This window comes from Dendropsophus ebraccatus, chromosome 1 (genome assembly GCF_027789765.1).
Source record: "Dendropsophus ebraccatus isolate aDenEbr1 chromosome 1, aDenEbr1.pat, whole genome shotgun sequence".
Taxonomy (NCBI): Eukaryota; Metazoa; Chordata; class Amphibia; order Anura; family Hylidae; genus Dendropsophus; species Dendropsophus ebraccatus.
In genome coordinates this window covers 73403099-73421549 of record NC_091454.1, presented here as the reverse complement: position 1 = coordinate 73421549, position 18451 = coordinate 73403099, and the positions used below count along the sequence as shown (strand labels likewise).

Below are 18451 nucleotides of genomic sequence, written 5' to 3'. Positions count from 1 at the left end.
GTGGCCCTATAAGTCAATGTTATGACAAGGGAAAAACCAAGACTAGGTATCCATCCACAGACAGCTGTTTTGGGATGTTTCCCAGGGAGCAATGCACCTACTGTAGGTTTTCACTGCATTGACGCTTTAACAGGCAGCTAGTAGTGTAAGGCCGCTTTCCCACGTTCCGTGATCCTAACGGATCACGGACGTGGAATGCATGTACCGGAGTCCCCCCGCGCCCGGACAGCATCTGTAATTAGATGCTGGGAGCGAGGGGACTCCGGTACATGCATTCCACGTCCGTGATCCGTCAGCCTTATTGTTTGCTCCTCTATGACGCGGCTCCATTCATTCTAAGGGAGCCGCGTCGTGGAGGGGAAGGAATTCCCTCCCACTGGGGGCGGGGCGGCCTACCTCCAGTGCTTGAGCTCCAGCCGGTTCCGGTGCATAGAACGGTGCCGTGCACAGGAACCGGGCATCGGTCCAGAAAACAGTCCGCGGCACCGGCTTTCCTGTGCCGGCGCTGTTCGATCCGTGGCTTCAGGTTAAAGAGGATGCACCTGGTGGTACATCCTCTTTAAGGGGTTCAACAAAACCTGAAGAAAATGATAAGTGTATGATGTTCCTCTGGAGCCTGGATTCCTACAGTCAATCCAACCTTCAGATGAATATCCCACAGTGATCTTCTTTAAAGCGACTCTGTACCCACAATCTGACCCCCCCAGTGGCATTCCTAATAATGAAGAGGGTGGGGAGGAGGGACGGAGAGGTGGTGCAAAGTTAGGGCACAGATACTCCCGTTTTGTGAGGGCTGCAAGTTTAAAAGTATTTTTTTAGAACAAAAACTGCATCACCTGCCGAATGGACGGCAGGACAGATCTTGAATTAAAAGTAGATATCCAAAGGTACAAGTGGTTTTGGGGGAGGGGGGTGTCAGATTGTGGGTATAGAGTCGCTTTAAAGTTATGATACAGTTGCACCAAAGCCAACCTAAGCAGTACACAGTTCTCTGCACATGCCAGTCATCACTCATTGGTAAGCACAAGATTTTGCCAAACAAGTGTGTGACATCACAGCTGCTTTGTGAAGAGCTATGATTACATGTACTCCAGTCCTTGCCCAGATGCAATTCTTTGAGCGGAGAGCAGAGGCGCATGAGAAATCCCATTGAATCTATGTGACTCCGCTACACTTGAAATTTCTGCCTCTCTTGCTCTGTGTGCATGGGCCCTAACTCTCTTTATTTTCCATACGCACAGCTTGTTTTTTGCAGGCCCAATAGCACTCTAAATCAATGGTAAATGTGCATCTGGTTTATGGGTCTAGCTGATGATCTCTTGGGGTTTCAGGATGCTTGTTATAGAAGTAAGCACTTGTCTTCATATATGTTCTGTTGACATGTATTGTGCATTTTCTTCTTCACACATCTTACATGTCTTGCAGTACTATAGTAAATGAACCTCATGTTTCTCATTCCAGTGTTATTACCCGTGACTGACAAGTCTCTTATCTATTAATGCCTAAGGCCTTAACAGTCCACAGGAAAGGAGGTTATTATTTCAAGAATGTGGCTACATTAATAATGTATAATTTATTTGTTTATGGGGGAACAGCAAATTAATATATGGGGCCCAGTGTATATACTGTAGGTATTTTATATATGGGACACAGTATATTTGGGTATTGCATATAGCTAATTCAAATACTGGGGAACAGTGTGTGCATTTTACAGTTACTGTTGGTTATATTCATTATTAGGTTCATGTAAGAGAGACAGGCAGTCTACAAAGAGAAAAGACTTCTGACACCAGTCCTCCAGTAGGTGGACTTTCCTTCCATCTTGGGAGAAGAGAATCAAACTCTTGGGTCCTGAATATCATAAGGAGAGGGTATGCAATATCGCTAACCTCCCTTCCTTTAGGGGTCTACTCACCGTGGTTCCTTGTATCAAAGCCCTCCAGGAAAAGAAGGTTAATCATAGACCTTTGTTACCTCAATTGTTTCATTACAAAGAAGAAATTTCAAATGGAAACTATAAAATTGGTGAAAATATGCATATCCAGAGGAGACTTCATGGCGTTGTTAGACCTAACCCCCCCCCCCCCCCCAATTTTCACATACTTAGCTACCAACAACACAGAAGATTTTAGAGAATTGCTATGTAAATAATGTATATAGGAAAAGAGCTTCATCATCTTCAATTCAAGGAGTTACCCTTCGGGATAAGAACGTCTCCCTTCGTTTTACAAAGGTAGTAGCATCTGTAGTAGCCACCCTAAGACTACAGGAGGTGAACATCATATCTTAAATGGACAATTGACTTCTTAGCTATTAGGGGTTAGCTATTCTCCCCATATTGGCAACTAGTGTATCACAGCACCTTATATAGGTTATTATAGTCTTATTATTCTCTTGTTATTTATTTCAGTACCTCTTGTGCGCATAATTTTACTTCATCATGTGATTTTATAATTAATATCAATAAACAAAGTGATTTGTATTTTGTGATATCAGTAGTGACTAGAGATGAGCGAACCGGGTTCGGGTTCGAGTCCATCCAAACCTGAACGTTCGGCATTTGATTAGCAGTGGCTGCTGAACTTGGATAAATCTCTAAGGTTGTCTGGAAAACATCGATACAGCCAATGACTATATCCATGTTTTCTACATAGCACTAGGGCTTTATCCAGCTTCAGCAGCCACCGCTAATCAAATGCCAAAATTTCGGGTTCGGATGGACTCGAGCATGCTCGAGGTTCGCTCATCTCTAATTTTAAGGCGTCTTTTTGTTTATTGAAAAATAAGAGAGTTGTTTATGTGTTTGTAAAAAACAAAAAAAAAAATCCCCCTTGGTGTTTCAGATGAAAGGAAATATTGTTTTACAAAGGTAGTAGCATCTGTAGTAACCACCCTAAGACTACAGGAGGTGAACATCAAATCTTATATTCACAATTGACTTTTTATAGCCAAGACTGTAGAGTATGTAAACCTCCACGTTACAACATGCTATCCTCTTGGGGATGGATATTGAATTGGGAGAAGTCAGACCTAGTTCTGTCAACTTTCTGGGGTTTATCATAGACTCTGAAAGTATGGAGTTACACGTCACTCCAGAGAGAAAAGTAAGAATCCTACATGGGTGCCACTTTTTAAGAGTGCCTCATTCAGTCTCCATTCAATTCAAGCCGTATCATAAGTGCTTTGGGAGATGAGACCAATTCAATCAAAGGTTCTTTGGCTCTGGAAAAGGAGGAACTCAGGCCTAGACGGAGCCGACATAGAAGAACCCAGTGGGACCATACTCACGACAGATGCCTCAAGTTCAGGACAGGGTGCTCACCTTGCAGGTCAACGTACCTCTGAAAGATGGTCCATATCAGAAAGAACCCTTTCTTCAAACAAAAGTCTATTAAGAGCAGTCTTCAGAGCCCTCAAGTTCTTCTCTCCACTTCTTCAGGGGAAAGCTTTGAAGGTGAGATCAGACAACCCAGCAACTCTTTGGTACATAAACAAACAGGGAGGCACCAGATCAAAAACCCTTCTGGCAGAAGTCGCAAAGATCTTCAGATGGGTGGAGTGAACAGTTCTTTGCCTCTCAGCAGTCCACATAAAGGGCTCACACAACATCCTGGCGGATGGCTTGAGCTGGGACCTAACTGTGGCAGGCAAATGGTCCCTCAACCCTCTAATCTTCATTTAGATAATTTCCAGATGGGGTATGCTGGAGATAGATTTGATGGCAACTCAAAGCAATGCAAAATTGCAGAGATTCTTCTCTCCTTCCTAGGCGGACAAGTGATAGATGAAGTGTCGATTACATGCAACTTCAACCTCGCCTTTGTCTTTCTGCCAACCTCTATGACACCTCCGGTATTGATGAAGGTGAGACTGGAGCCTTGGTCATTGCAATAATTCCCTTTTGGCTGAAGAGGTCCTGGTTTTCCCTACTCATGTCTATGAGTCAATGGAATTATTGGAGGCTTCCACTCAGGCACAACTTGGTGTCTCAAGGCATGAAGGTATGCCAGAATCTGGGGTCCCTAAATCTGACGGCTAGGAGGTTGACCCGTCCTTATTTAGAACCAAAAGTTTCTCAGACAGGGTGTTGGACATGCTTTCTCACTCAAGGAGTGAGACTACCAACAGGTCATATGCAAGAGTCAATATAATGTTCCAAAATTGGTGCTCTCAGAGACATAAAGACCACAATAACCCTTCTGTGCCTCAGATCTTAGAATTCCTGCAAGATGGTTATGACAAGGGATTAACAACTAATACCCTTTGGGGGACATTTATTAAGTCTGGCGTTTTCTGCGCCGGACTTAAAAATGTCCCCGCAGCTCTGATAGTACGGAGATTTATGTAGAGGCGCACTGCCTCTGCATAAATCCCGTGCACACCTGTATCCGCGCCAGGAAACCTCAGAGCTGGAATAGGTTTCCTGACTATTTTTTAGCGAACAAAAAGATGAATTGAGCAGACCCTGAGTCCGCGCCCCCATTCCGCATGTGGCCATTTTCCGACAAAAAATACGCCTTTTCCACTTTTCCTTCATTTCTAGTGTTAACCATCAAAACCAGCATGAGTTGAGATTGATGGGTTTTTCTCCGTTTAAAGTAAAGTCAGTTGAATGTAGCATGTAATGTGGCGTATATGGGCCATTCTAAGTTTTGATATGGGACCTTATAATTTTTTGTTCAGCCCTAAGTGGGAATCTCATGAAAGAACACATGTAAAGGCCTGTAAGTGGTATGAGATAAGAGCTCAACTGCTGCTTGTTGCAAATGTAGAGGTCACCTATTCTACTTTGTGACCGAGCTTGCAACATATACCATACAAAGTGAATACAAGCTATTGTTCTCTAAATCAGCCATCTTCAAGAATTGGCCTATACAAGATTACTTTGTTGTTTGGTCATGCTCACACAAAGAATGTCCTGTGTAGGAAATACCATTTTCTAGATTACAAATGTATCACAAAATCTGACTTTTTAATCTTATTTGGTGAAAAAAAAATAGCTCTTTAATTTAAAATAAAGACATTTTAAGTAGAGATGAGCGAACCCGGTTCCGGTTCGAGTCGATCCGAACCCGATCGTTCTGCATTTGATTAGTGGTGGCTGCTGAACTTGGATAAAGCTCTAAGGTTGTCTGATAAACATGGATACAGCCAATGACTATATCCATGTTTTCCACATAGCCTTAGGGCTTTATCCAATTTCAGCAGCCACCGCTAATCAAATGCCGAAAGTTCGGGTTCGGATGGACTCGAGCATGTTTGAGGTTCGCTCATCTCTAATTTTAAGGCATCTTTTTGTTTATTGAAAAATAAGAGAGTTGTTTATGTGTTTGTAAAAAACAAAAACAAAATCCCCCTTGGTGTTTCAGATGAAAGTGCTGTTCATGGAAACACACTGCAGCAGAGTTTATACTTATATATATATTATTTTTTTTATACTTCAGTGAGTGCAATGGACTGGAAGCTGGAATGTACAGACACATTGGGGGAGATTTATCAAACTGGTAAAAAATTAAAACCTTTTTTAAAAAATAAATGTTCTCTAAAATTGCTTTATGACCATGCTTATAATGCTTTTATCCTTTGTTGTATGGGGCTGTATGAGGTGTAATTTTTTGCGCCATGATCTGTACTTCCTATCGGTACCTTGATTGCCCATATGCGACTTTTTGATCACTTTTTATTACAATTTTTCTGGATTTGATGCAACCAAAAATGTTCAATTTTGCACTTTGGAATTTTTTTGCGCTTATGCCATTTAGCTTGCGAGATAATTAATGAAATTAATTAATATTTGGCGATACCAAATATGTTTATTTATTTTTATTTATAAAATGGGGAAAGGGGGGCGATTCAGACTTTTATTAGGGAAGGAGATTTTTTATTAATAAAAATAAAACATATTTTTTTACACACTTACTAGAAGTCCCCCTGGGATTAGGGTTATTGCTGCAGTCGCCGCCCATTTCTGAACGCTCTTGACAACGCCAGGCCGTACATTTACGCCCTTGGTCATTAAAGTGTACCTGTCATTTCATTTTTCTTTGCAGAAATCAATAGTACAGGCGATTTTAAGAAACTTTGTAATTGGGTTTATTAGCCGAAAAATGCTTTTTTTCTCATGAAAAAGCAGTTTGAAGCTCTCCCCCCCTGTTTTCCTGGTTGTCTATGGAGAGGGGAGGGGTGGAGGGAGATGAGCCACAAAAACAGGACAACAAAGAGTTAATTTACAGTTACATCACCGGGCTATCAGCACTGACCTCTCTTACCTCTGAAAACCACTTTTCACACAGCTCCCACTGTGTAATCCTTTGTTCTCTGCTCTCTGCTGGCGACTAATCTAACTCCCCCGCCTCCGGCCGCTTGCTTCATTGTGTGCTATGTGAAGTTCTGATGCGGGCTCGCGCTGCTGCGCTCGCATCAGGACCCTGCAGCCGGAAAGATCATCCGGCCGGTACTTAAGTACCATCCGGGATCATCCAGGCAGAGTGAGAACATAGCCTTAGGGTATAAACACACACACCGTATACGCAGCGTATTTACTGCTGCGATACGCAGCAAATACGCAACAAATGCGCAGCAGATTAGATCTAAATAACTGAACACAGCATCAAATCTGCACCATCAAATCTGCTGCAGATCTGCTGTGTATTTGCTGCGTATACGGTGTGTGTGTTTGTACCCTTAAACCAAAGCAAATTTTCCCATAAGAAATAATAGAAATGCAGACAATTGGTTCCACACCCCAAAAATAATGATTTATTATTCTGAATAACATGTAAAGGAGATGAAACAAACATTCAGAAACAGCAGAATCTGTGATATTATAAGTTACTGTGCAGTAATGGAGAGGATGGGAAACATAAGGGCTGACAGAGACTGCAGGGAGCAGGAAGGAATGAGCAGGGCAGATGTGGGCACATACATGCAGCACTCTCTGTCCGGGGAGAGGTTACAGCTACGGAGAGATTACCTCCACAGTCCTGTCCCCTGATGTGAGCCCCAGCCTGAGGTGGATCTGCTGATTTGGAAGGTGAGAGAGACTTCCTGGGTCAGAGTACAGTGCTGTAGACCCCGCTATGCAGACCATGCCTCTCCTCCACTCACACTCCTACCCAGTACAGGGAGCTCTTAAACCAAAGCAATGCTCTTAAACAAGTCAAAATTTTGAAAAACTGTGAGCTCTTAAACCAAAACACTCTTAAACCAAGTTACCACTGTACGTTATTTTTTCACTTACCGCCTCCTCGGACATTTAGCAAAAAAAGGGTCCTGGCTGGACAACCCCTTTAATGAAGGTTGTGGAGGATTTCCAAATTGCTGCTTTACATATTTCGCCAAGAGGATAATTTTCCACCCACAAATCTGCTGTTGCTCTTGTAGAATGTACTCTAAGACATAATGAGAAATCCAGAAACATAGGTCCAGATTTATCAAAGGGTGTAAAATATACACTGGTGTAAACTGCCCACAGCAACCAATCACAGCTCAGCTTTCATTTTACCAGAGCTGGAAGCTGAGCTGTGATTGGTTGCTGTGGGCAGATTACCACAGTTTATATTTTACACCCTTTGATAAATCTCTCCCATAATATTCCCTAATAGAATCTTTAAAGTTATACTGGTTTTTTTGTGTGTTCTCTCTGGTGACACTGTCCACTGATGATCATGAGCCTCAAATCTAGCCATCCTATCTAATAAAGTGAGGTAAAGCATATTAGATATTTGGTAATAATTGAGCCATGTATGGGCCTGTTTAGACAGAATGAAGGCTGCACAATATTAAGCTCTGATCTCACTGATCAGAATCAGTTTAAAGCCTTACCATGGCTCTATGAATGTGCAGACAGGCTCACTGGATTGTTCAAGCAGCCCTTTAATTTAATCATTTTAGCTGCACATCCCTGTTTACATAAAGCGATGTGCAACTGACTAATGATGATTTTTAAGCCTGCACAAAAAAGATTAGCCAACATTGGTCAATTAAAAGGAACAGGCTTTACTACAAACACTCCAATAATTGGCATGCACATACGGGCCTTAAAGTCCTTAAATGAGACAGTCAACAAAATCGCCACCAATTATCATGCAGGCATTGGCCATCTTAAAGGGCCCTTAGTATGTCCTTCTAGGCTGAGCCTGATCAGCTTCCGTAGCTGTGACACAGGAGGCCTTGGGGAAGCCTCCTGACGTCACAGCAACCATAGGGGCTGTGCGATTGCTTTGCACAGCCCTGATGCATGTCCATTTGCCGGAACAGCCGTCAGATTAGGATGTGACGATACATGGTTTTGCGGCAAGGCGTTAATAAAATACCTGCCAAAGCCAGGAATGGATTTGAGAAGAGGAGAAATCTCAGTGTTTCCTTTATGACCTGTTCTCTTTTACAGTCCATTCCTGGCTATGGCTTCAAGAATCTGTCAGATAAATCTTTCTGTGTAAACGTACCATAGGCAACTGTTATGGGTTGTTCATACACTTGTCTCAGTCTTTTAAATCCTCTCCAAAACTCCTCCCACTCAGCATGTTGGCACAACATCAGCACGATGGCACTGCCAAGTATTGTGGCCCAATTTCCAGTTTTTCCCTGCAAAAAAAAAAGTTAGCTTACATAAAGTGCACACTGTATATCACATACATTCAAAATAAAGAACAATATTACTGAGCAGTCCTTCAGGTGCAGTGTCCATTTACAGTGACAGCTCACTCGTTCTTGATTTTCATCAATAAAACACATCAGGTTTACAGGCAACTATCTCCAGAGGATACAGTTCCTGCAAGAGAGAATATAAGCTTCATCTCCCCATGTTACAAAGACCTTATCCTGAAATACTGAACCTGACTATTCTGATGTACGTGTATCAATTTATGATCCTAATTTGCCTTATTGTTTACATTTGCTGTGATTTGTATTGAATGGACAGCTATTTTATTTATGTGCATCATCAATGATTTTTTGCACTGATCCTTCTGCAATAGCAGTGCACTTCCAGGCTACTGAATGTGATAATAAATGCTTTGTGTCCTGTGTGTGGGTAAAGCAGGTGGACTGTGCACTGGAGACGTGCATGTGTATTCATGTAACCCTTTATAGTGTCAGCTAGTATAAATACAACCGATAAGAGAAGTGAAATAGGACACTGTGTCCAGACCATGGCACTTGCTATCTCGCTGTGTGTTTACCTCCATCTCCTATATTTACATAATTTAATTGGGAAGAAATTGATAGGTTGCTCCTGTAATTAAGTTATAGTTGTAATACCCAGGGCACAGGTGTTTGTTCCATAAAACTGGCTGCCAGATAGACTGTCACAAGTAAAGAAAAAGTCGTATTTTTAATTACATCTATAGAGACACTTCACCACATCCCTGCAGAGTACTTCCTAATTAGGCAAGGGGCCCTCCTGTCGAGTCTCTGACACCTTCCACTGTTTAGTCTTCTATCACCTCACCTATTTGCCTGTTCCTTTTGCTACTGTTGATTTTTGCATTAAGTACCTGGGCACTGTTACTGTTATTATTGCACTGCAATACCTTTTATAAGTAAAGTTGGACTTTGTTTAAAGTGGGACTCTGTTATCGCTATCACCGCACCTGCACCTACACTCCACTCTTCACCTCTGTCCTAATCAAGGTCTGGCTGCTGTGTGTACGGGGGTGGGTGTTACCACTCCTGGCCACCGTTACAAGTAGCCCCCAAAACACCAGAGCCCACCAGCAGGCCCAACACCAGTCCCAGCAACCCGGGCCGCGGCACATCTACCATCTGTAAAGCAGTTTCTTAGATATTTCCATGTGGTTTGTACAATATGGTAGGGATAATTGAATGTGCTCATTTCCATTGTGAGTTTCCAAACATTTGTTGTAGTTCGTTTTCCCATTTTGTTTGAACGGAACTATCACATAGTTGAATATATATTGAATAAGAATGAGTACTAATTCCATAAACTGGTCTGACCTGATCTTTAGACACTGAAAACACTTAGGCTGCACAGAACACGGGCGTGGAATGTCTGTAACGGACTTTTCCCCTCCTGGGCACTATCTGTAATAAGATGCTGGGAGCGGGGGAACTGTACAGATATGTGCAGCTGTAATGACCACACAGCTAATTCATTACAGCGCGGCACATATCTGTACAGTTCCTACGCTCCCAGCATCTTATCACAGATAGTGCCCGGGCGGGGGGAAAGTCCGCAACGGGCATTACATGTCCGTGTGAATGCAGCCTTACTCTGGCTTTTCTTCACAGAAAGGGAAGAGAAAAAAGACTACACTTTAGAGTAAGGGTGCGTTTACACGGAAAGATTTATCTGACAGATTTTGGAAGCCAAAGCCTGGTATGGATTTAAAAAGAGGATAGATCCCAGTCTTTTCTTTATGACCTGATCCCTGTTTATAGTCTGCTCCTGGTTTTGGCTTCAAAGATCTGTCAGATAAATCTGTCTGTGTAAACGCACCATAATACAGCAATAGAAGAAGGCAATCCGGCAAAGCTCGGTATTTTTATAGGCTGGATCAGGTGTGCGTAAGGAGCCTGGAGCCAACTCAAAAGGATCACTTGTGCCGGAGGACTAGTGCGGTGCTCTGCCGAAGGAGTAGATCTGATGTGAAGTATTTGCAGATAAACCAGCGGCACTCGCGTATAGATGCAATCAAGTCCATTTATTGTGCAAATCACCGACACATTCGTGGGTACAAACAGTGGCAGCAGGGGTATTCCACAGGCGACGGCCCGTTTCGCGCTTCACATGCTTCTTCAGGCCAGTAGAAGCGCGTGAAGCGCGAAACGGGCCGTCGCCTGTGGAATAACCCTGCTGCCACTGTTTGTACCCACGGATGTGTCGATTTGCACAATAAATGGACATGGAGTGCCGCTGGTTTATCTGCAAATATTTCACACTTTAGAGTAAACACCCTCAAAATAAGCACGTTAGGCTATGTTCACACAACGTATGTGTTGTATAAATCACGGCTATTGCAACAACGTCCGTGATTTATACAGCACAAACCTTTTATGTGAAAGCATAGAATCCAGGCCGGAGTGTATACACATGGTATACACTTCGTCCGGGATCCCTAGCGGTGCCGCAAGAAACTGAAAGAAACCCTGTCAGTTCACACAATGAAGCGTGTGGCTCCGGCCGCACGCTCCATTGTGAGCAGCAGGTAATTCGGATGCAGGCGCACACGGATGCACCCACATCCGAATTTATCGCCGGTTAAGATCATCCGTCCGGAACTGCAGTACCGGCCCAGATGATCTTTTTTGACACCGGGCGTTCTGTGACCCGCCCGGGTCACTGAGCGGCCATGCCATACAAAGTGTGAACATGGCCTTAAAGTAAGGAGAGAACAAGATCTATGTGTTGTCATTTGCTGCATAGATGACACAATGATCCTGCGGTTGATGCCGGTTCAACTCATATTTATTGGAAAAAACCTAAAAGATAGATTTTATGTTCCTTAAAAAATAAAGTTAGAATAAATTAGAAAGAGTATTTTTTTTTCAGTAGCTCTATGGGTTATGAGATCAATGAATGAGACGCTATAAAACACATTGGCCCAGATCTATCAGATAGTGGGATCCGGGCTGCTTGATGAATCTGTTACATTGTGTTACAGATTTAAAACAGCAGATCGTTTCTAGGGGTTCACACAGTGTTCAGAGTCTTTCGAAATTGTGTAAGACATTTTTGTCGTTACAAAATCTTAGGCACACAGAGTGAAATACATCTTAATGTAACCTTTAAACAGATATAAAAAGATAGACATACAGGGTGAAGCTGACAGGTAAACCTGTTTCACAGCTTTGAGTGACACTTCTGGTCACTCACGCAGTGTCAATTATCTTACTAATGTATTATAGTGTAGGTAAATACCTCTCCGAATGAGCCTAGGGTAAGTGGACAGGGGCGTCTACAGTAATAGAAGGTGGAAGAGTATTACAAATACACAGAAGGAAATGTATATTCTAACTATATGCTCCATTTACCTGAGTGAACTTACCTGTTTGTCTACCACATTACAAGCTACATACACAGTTCACTGTCCTGCTTATTTTACACCTGAATTCTCTAAATGCATCTGATATTGAAGTGCTGACAGGACACTTCCTTCACTAGCTTTACATTCATTTCTTTAAACATGAGATAAGGTTTAGACTTAGTTATATTATATTATTTATTAGATAATATACATTTTTTAACAGCTGATGCATTGTATATTCTCATTCTAACCTTTAGCCTATTGGATAGACCCTTTGGCTGGAACAGTTGGGGTGTACTATTGACTAGGATCATCTGGCTATTTGGGCAATAGGAGAGTCTGAGTGCATATGGGCCCCACTTAAAAAACGCCTAAAAAAGAAGTTATCTTAGCTATACTTTTGCAATGAGGCCATTAAGCTTCAAGCTCTGGGCAATTAAAGGGAACCTGTCAACCCCCGTGCCGGGGTGGAGGCCGCCCGACCCCCTGCTAGATCCCCAGATTCTTACCCTATCTCGCCAAGTCCCGTTCCTGGAGCCGGTCCCTAGCCGGAGATATCCTTGTTGGAAGGCAGGCGCACGCGCTGCATGGATGCTACCGATGCCCATAAAGAATGAATAGAGCCGTCATTCTCTATGGGCTTTGGACTCATCTCTGCAGCGCGTGCGCCGGGCTTCAGACAAGGATATCTCCGCCCCGGGACCGGCTGCAGGGACGGGACTTGGCGAGATGGGGTAAGTATCCGGGGCTCTAGCGGGGGGTCGGGCGGCCTTCACCCCGGCACGGGGGGGGGGGGGGGGGGGGGGGTTGGGTGACAGGTTCCCTTTAAGCCCAAAGGTTTTCTTATTTTGTTAATACTTTCTTCAGCCTCTTCACTGTTGCAAAGGTCATACTCATTGGAGTTTGAGAATAAGAGGCAATATCATTACACACACCTTTCTAACGCTGCGTTTACACGTAACGATTATCGTGTGAATTTGTGCGATAACGTTCGAATTCGATAATTGTACGTGTAAACGCAGCGAACGTTCAAACGACGAGCTAGAAGTCGTTCATTTTGATCTTTGAACATGTTCTCAAATCGTCGTTGATCGTTCGCAAAAAATTCGCAGATTGTTCCGTGTGAACAGTCGTTCGCCGATTTAACCAATGTGTGAGATAGGCTTAAGCGATCACAAAACAATTGCAAAACGAATTTTCCGTACGACATATCGTACCGTCCTAACGCTGATCGTTACTTGTACGATCGGGCCAATTATCGTTTTGTGTAAACGCAGCATAAGACCAATAGCTTAGATAAAAATTTATACATTTCAAAAGAAAGTTGGAAATGCTTTGTAATATATCCATTGCTGCAGATTTAGGGTATGTTCCAACTTTGGAAACACAGCAGGAAAAAGTGGCCGCCTAGTTGGCTGTGGGAGATAACCCATCCACGAAATGATGAACGAAAAGTTGTTAATCGTCTTTTAACATTATTCAAAATTAACATTGGTAGTTTGATGATCGTTCACATATCTATTCGCCTAATAAGTAGTTTGCAGGTAAAACATGCTGTGTGAGATGTGCTGAGGAACAATCTGGACCATATAATGCTGCAAAAATTATTGTTTTAACAGCAATCGGTGAATGTAATAACCTCAGAATCATTCGCTACAATAGTTTTTGCTGGCTACCAATTGTTATAGTGAATCTTTACATGATAATAGCTATGTGTAATAGGGCCTTTGAATGTTTTACAAATTTCCAGTATAATTTCTGTACCAATTCATACTTTTATTTTCAAAGTTTCTGTTTGCAGTCATTTAATGGGAACCTTTTCTGTTTTCTTGCCGGGTCCTAAAAACCTATCTTGGTCATGTGATGGACACACAGGTGCTTGGTTTTTTACAAGACACTTCTGATACCTGTTCTGTGATGTACAAGACAGCTGTTTATTTCAGCTGCTGGCTCTGCAGTTATCACCTGTGTGTTCCTTGTAGGAAAGGGACTGGGTTTACATGGGAAATACATGTAAAATACATACAGGAGTTAGATCAAATTTTTTTTTTTTTTTTTGAATGCATGATTTGCATATGTCTTTTTCAGAGGAACTGCCCTTGCCTCTGCTGCACCTATTCCATTTTTCCCTTGAATGGCATAAAGAATCCCCATCTCACTTCTGAGGACAATTACTTACAACTACATATAAAAAGAAACCTGAATATAAAGTCCTGTATATAACGCAATAAAAGCTGTGCATAACCTTCTCCTACACTATTTCTCTTTCCAGTTGCTAGTAAAGGAAAAGAATAAGCTGCTAAGTGGGAAGAGTGGAAATCAATATTTTAATTTGTGAAAAAGGCAGAGAAGCCGAGATTTCAGCAGCAAGACTCCAATCTTATTACTAAGTGCACTGTACCACAACAAACCTTTTAGCGGCTGCTGCTTCTGCTAGCGACGGACCATCTGTGCGTCTAGTAAGCACAACACACACAATTCTGCTCTGGCCCTCAGCGTGTGTAATGTGCATTGCTGATAGGAAATTCTGCTTCTCTATAAGAGGACATGCATGTAAAATGCTGGGTTCACACACAGTATATTTCAGTCAGTATTTGGTCAGTATTTTGCAACCTCAACCAGGACTGGATTGAAAACACAAAGGCCCAGCAGTATACTTCAATTCATAGTAGACAGAACCGATTCATCTTGTAGCTTCTTATAATGCACAAGCAAAAAAAATTGTCAAATTTCTACTGTGAAATAATTCGCACTTCCTTTCTGTGAATTGTTGCTCATTGGTGACATTTAAGTACAATGACAGTAATTGTGCAGAAATGACCTTACAAGTAATATTTCATGCCATTAGCAGCATTCAGATTGAAATGTACTGCAACATGAATTCATGTATTGGGCTTTAAAAATACAAAATGAAATGAAACTTTTTCCCTATTTTATCTTTATTTGCTGTATGGGGAAATGTAATTTATTGTTTAATGTAGTCATTTAAAGGGGTTGTCCAACCTATAAAGTACAGGCATGTTTTGATCATCAGTGGGGTTCTGACCTTTGGGACCCCCAACAATCTTGAAAATGAAGGGCCTGCAGAGATTATTTAGGCTGCTCCCCACTCATTGTTTTCCCTGCATAGAGGTGACTGTACTGGTTTAGCAATGTATCCCCTGAAGGTTATTTTTTCTGTACAGCAGTGTTCCTCACCATCAACCATCACCATCACTGCTCCATTGCCCAGACTTCAGTTCCCTGAACAGCTAGAACAGTGATGGCATAATACACCACTTCCTGCAGGACATATAGCAGCTGATAAGTGCTGGAAGTTGGACCTGAGAGTTAAAAAAAAAAAGTCTTTTACAAATCTTTATAGCATTCTTATACCAGTTAGCTTGAAAACATTTTTCTCCGGTGTGCCATTTTAAAGAGGTTATCCAGCGCTACAAAAACACTTTTGCCCCACTCTCCAGGTCAGGTGGGGTTTGCAATTAAGCTTCTTTCCTTTCAATAAAACTGAATTTCAAAACCCAGCCAATCTGGAGACAAGAGTCTGTAGCACTGGAAAACCCCTATAAAGGGGTACTCCAACGTGGGGGCTATTTTTGGATCTGGCCAGGGAGGAGGTGGCTGAGAGAAAAGACTTCCACTCACCTCCTCGGTTCCAGCGGCGGGTCCCGTATCGCGGAGCTCCGGTCCCCGGTGCCCGGCCGCTTTCTGGTGTCTGATGCTGCCTTGAGACGTGACGTCTCAAGTCCGCTCAGCCAGTCAGTGACAGAGGCGGGATCTGTTTCAAGTCCGCTCAGATCCCGCCTCTGTCTGTTATCGGCTCCTTGGCTGACCGCTGACACTTTTACATGGGACGATTATCAGCTAAAGGAGCATTTCTAGCAACGCTCCCTGACGCTAATCGACCTGTGTAAAGGGGGCTTAAGCTGTTCTCAGACAACTTTGGCTTATCATCCTGAGAACAAAAGGATAAAGCAGGTGAAATTTAACATGCCTGATCTTTCTATACCCAAGATCATCTGTCAGGGTAGAGTCAGGAGGTCAATGTATACATTAGATGGCTGGCCATTCCTGCTAAAATTGGTAGGGTCATCTTACATACAGGCCTGTATTTAGAGTTTATGCTGCCCTAGGCACTTTGCACGCTGAGGCGCCCCCCCCCCCATTACTGTACATGCATGGTATATACCCTGGCACTTGGGTGCTGCTCTGCTTGATGCCCGCTGTTCTCATCAAACAAATGTGATGGAGGAAGGAGGCCGGGGACGTCTTAGTTTGGGGGCCGCTTCTGTCCAGTGTCGGACTGGGGGACCTGGGGCCCACCAATATAGAACCAGTGAGACACGACATGCTGACCCGCTCCTTTCCAGAATTCATCTGTATTTGTGACAAATCCCTACATTTATACAGCTCTCAGGGTATGCTGGGAGTTGTAGTCTCTGAGAGGACAACCCTGTAATAAATCACTGTGTGCAGAGGCTCCTGGTGGCTGCAATCTGTAAGTGACAACCATCAGCCCTGAAGGTCCAGCCAGGGCCGCCGATAGGGCAGTACAAGTGGTACTGCCGTATGGGGCCCGGACCCTAAGAGACACGGGGGGGGGGGCCCGGCGGGCCCGCCGGCCGCCGCCCCCCGACCGCTACGCTAGGGGGGCCCGCACGGCCCCCCTTGCCACCTGTTTTTGAGCATCCCGAGAAGCTGCGGACACGCAGCTTCTTGGGATGCACTGATCGCTTTAATGTTCCGCCCGCACAGCGGGCGGAACATTAAAGCGATCAGAATACAGGAGAAGGACCTGTCAGCGTCCTCCTCCTGTATTCTCTCCCATAGGCTGCCGGCACTTCATACCAGCAGCCTATGGGAGGCCGGGCCGTGATCATGTGCCCCTCCGGCAGGCGTGATGATGTGACGTCATCACGTCTGCCGGAAGTCCCGTCCCTGCGGCTCGCAAGATGGAGCCCGAAGAGGAGGAGGAAGAGCTGCTGCCTGCACAGCGCGGATAAGGTGAGTAGGATGTTTTTTTTTTTTTTAGGGGCACCTCTGGGGGCATTATTAGTATATGGGGGCACCTCTGGGGGCATTATTAGTGTATGGGGGCACCTCTGGGGGCATTATTAGCTCATGGGGGCACCTCTGGGGGCATTATTAGTGTATGGGGGGCACCTCTGGGGGCATTATTAGTATATGGGGGCACCTCTGGGGGCATTATTAGTATATAGGGGCACCTCTGGGGGCATTAGTAGTGTATGGGGGCACCTCTGGGGGCATTATTAGCTCATGGGGGGAACCTCTGGGGGCATTATTAGTATATGGGGGCACCTCTGGGGGCATTATTAGCTCATGGGGGCACCTCTGGGGGCATTATTAGTATAGGGGGGCACCTCTGGGGGCATTATTAGTTTATGGGGGCACCTCTGGGGGCATTATTAGTATATGGGGGCACCTCTGGGGACCTAATTAGTGTATGGGGGCACCTCTGGGGGCATTATTAGTGTATGGGGGCACCTCTGGGGGCATTATTAGTGTATGGGGGCACCTCTGGGGGCATTATTAGTATATGGGGGCACCTCTGGGGGCATTATTAGCTCATGGGGGCACCTCTGGGGGCATTATTAGTATATGGGGGCATTATTAGTATATGGGGGCACCTCTGGGGGCATTATTAGCTCATGGGGGCACCTCTGGGGGCATTATTAGTATATGGGGGCACCTCTGGGGGCATTATTAGTATATGGGGGCACCTCTGGGGGCATTACTAGTATATGGGGGCACCTCTGGGGGCATTATTAGTTCATGGGGGCACCTCTGGGGGCATTATTAACTCATGGGGGCATCTCTGGGGGCATTATTAGTGCATGGGGGTACCTCTGGGGGCATTATTAGTTCATGGGGGCCACCTCTAGGGGCATTATTAGCTCATGGGGGTACCTCTGGGGGCATTATTAGTGTATAGGGGTACCTCTGGGGGCATTATTAGCTCATGGGGGCACAGCTGGGAATCCTACATACAGGGGGCATCCCACACAGCGCAGTTACTATGGGAGCCTACAGGGGGGAGAAAGGAAAGGAAGTTGCTAGAAATGTGCGGAGCCTAAATTGTTTGTCTCGCAGGTTCTAAGGGGATGAAACATATCTGGAAGGAATCATCATGGAGGTCTGGGCCGGATGGAGAGGAAAAGGGAAAGTAACGCCTCAGATCAAAGAAGACGTCACCTGTGAGTCCCTGTATGACACTTTTCTTATTTTGTAGAACATCATTTAGTAGGGGCGCCCCGAGGTGACAGCTACTACATTATCTGTACTCAGAGATATCACTGTGTTATCTGTTGTGTTACATAGGACTGCAGGTGACTACTACATTATCTGTACTCAGAGATATCACTGTGTTATCTGTGGTGTTACATAGGACTGCAGGTGACAGCTACTACATTATCTGTACTCAGAGATATCACTGTGTTATCTGTGGT

General features: G+C 44.1%; 1 protein-coding gene across 1 annotated transcript in view; it reads left to right on the top strand.

Annotated features, from left to right (window-relative positions):
• Positions 1–5450: 5450 nt before the first annotated feature.
• Positions 5451–18451, top strand: part of GFRA3 (GDNF family receptor alpha 3) — a 60026-nt gene continuing 47025 nt past the window's right edge. Inside the window, exon 1 of the mRNA XM_069972897.1 lies at positions 5451–5504. Coding sequence (XP_069828998.1) covers positions 5453–5504 — 52 coding nt within the window. The 5' untranslated portion in view covers positions 5451–5452. The remainder of the gene's footprint in view (positions 5505–18451) is intronic.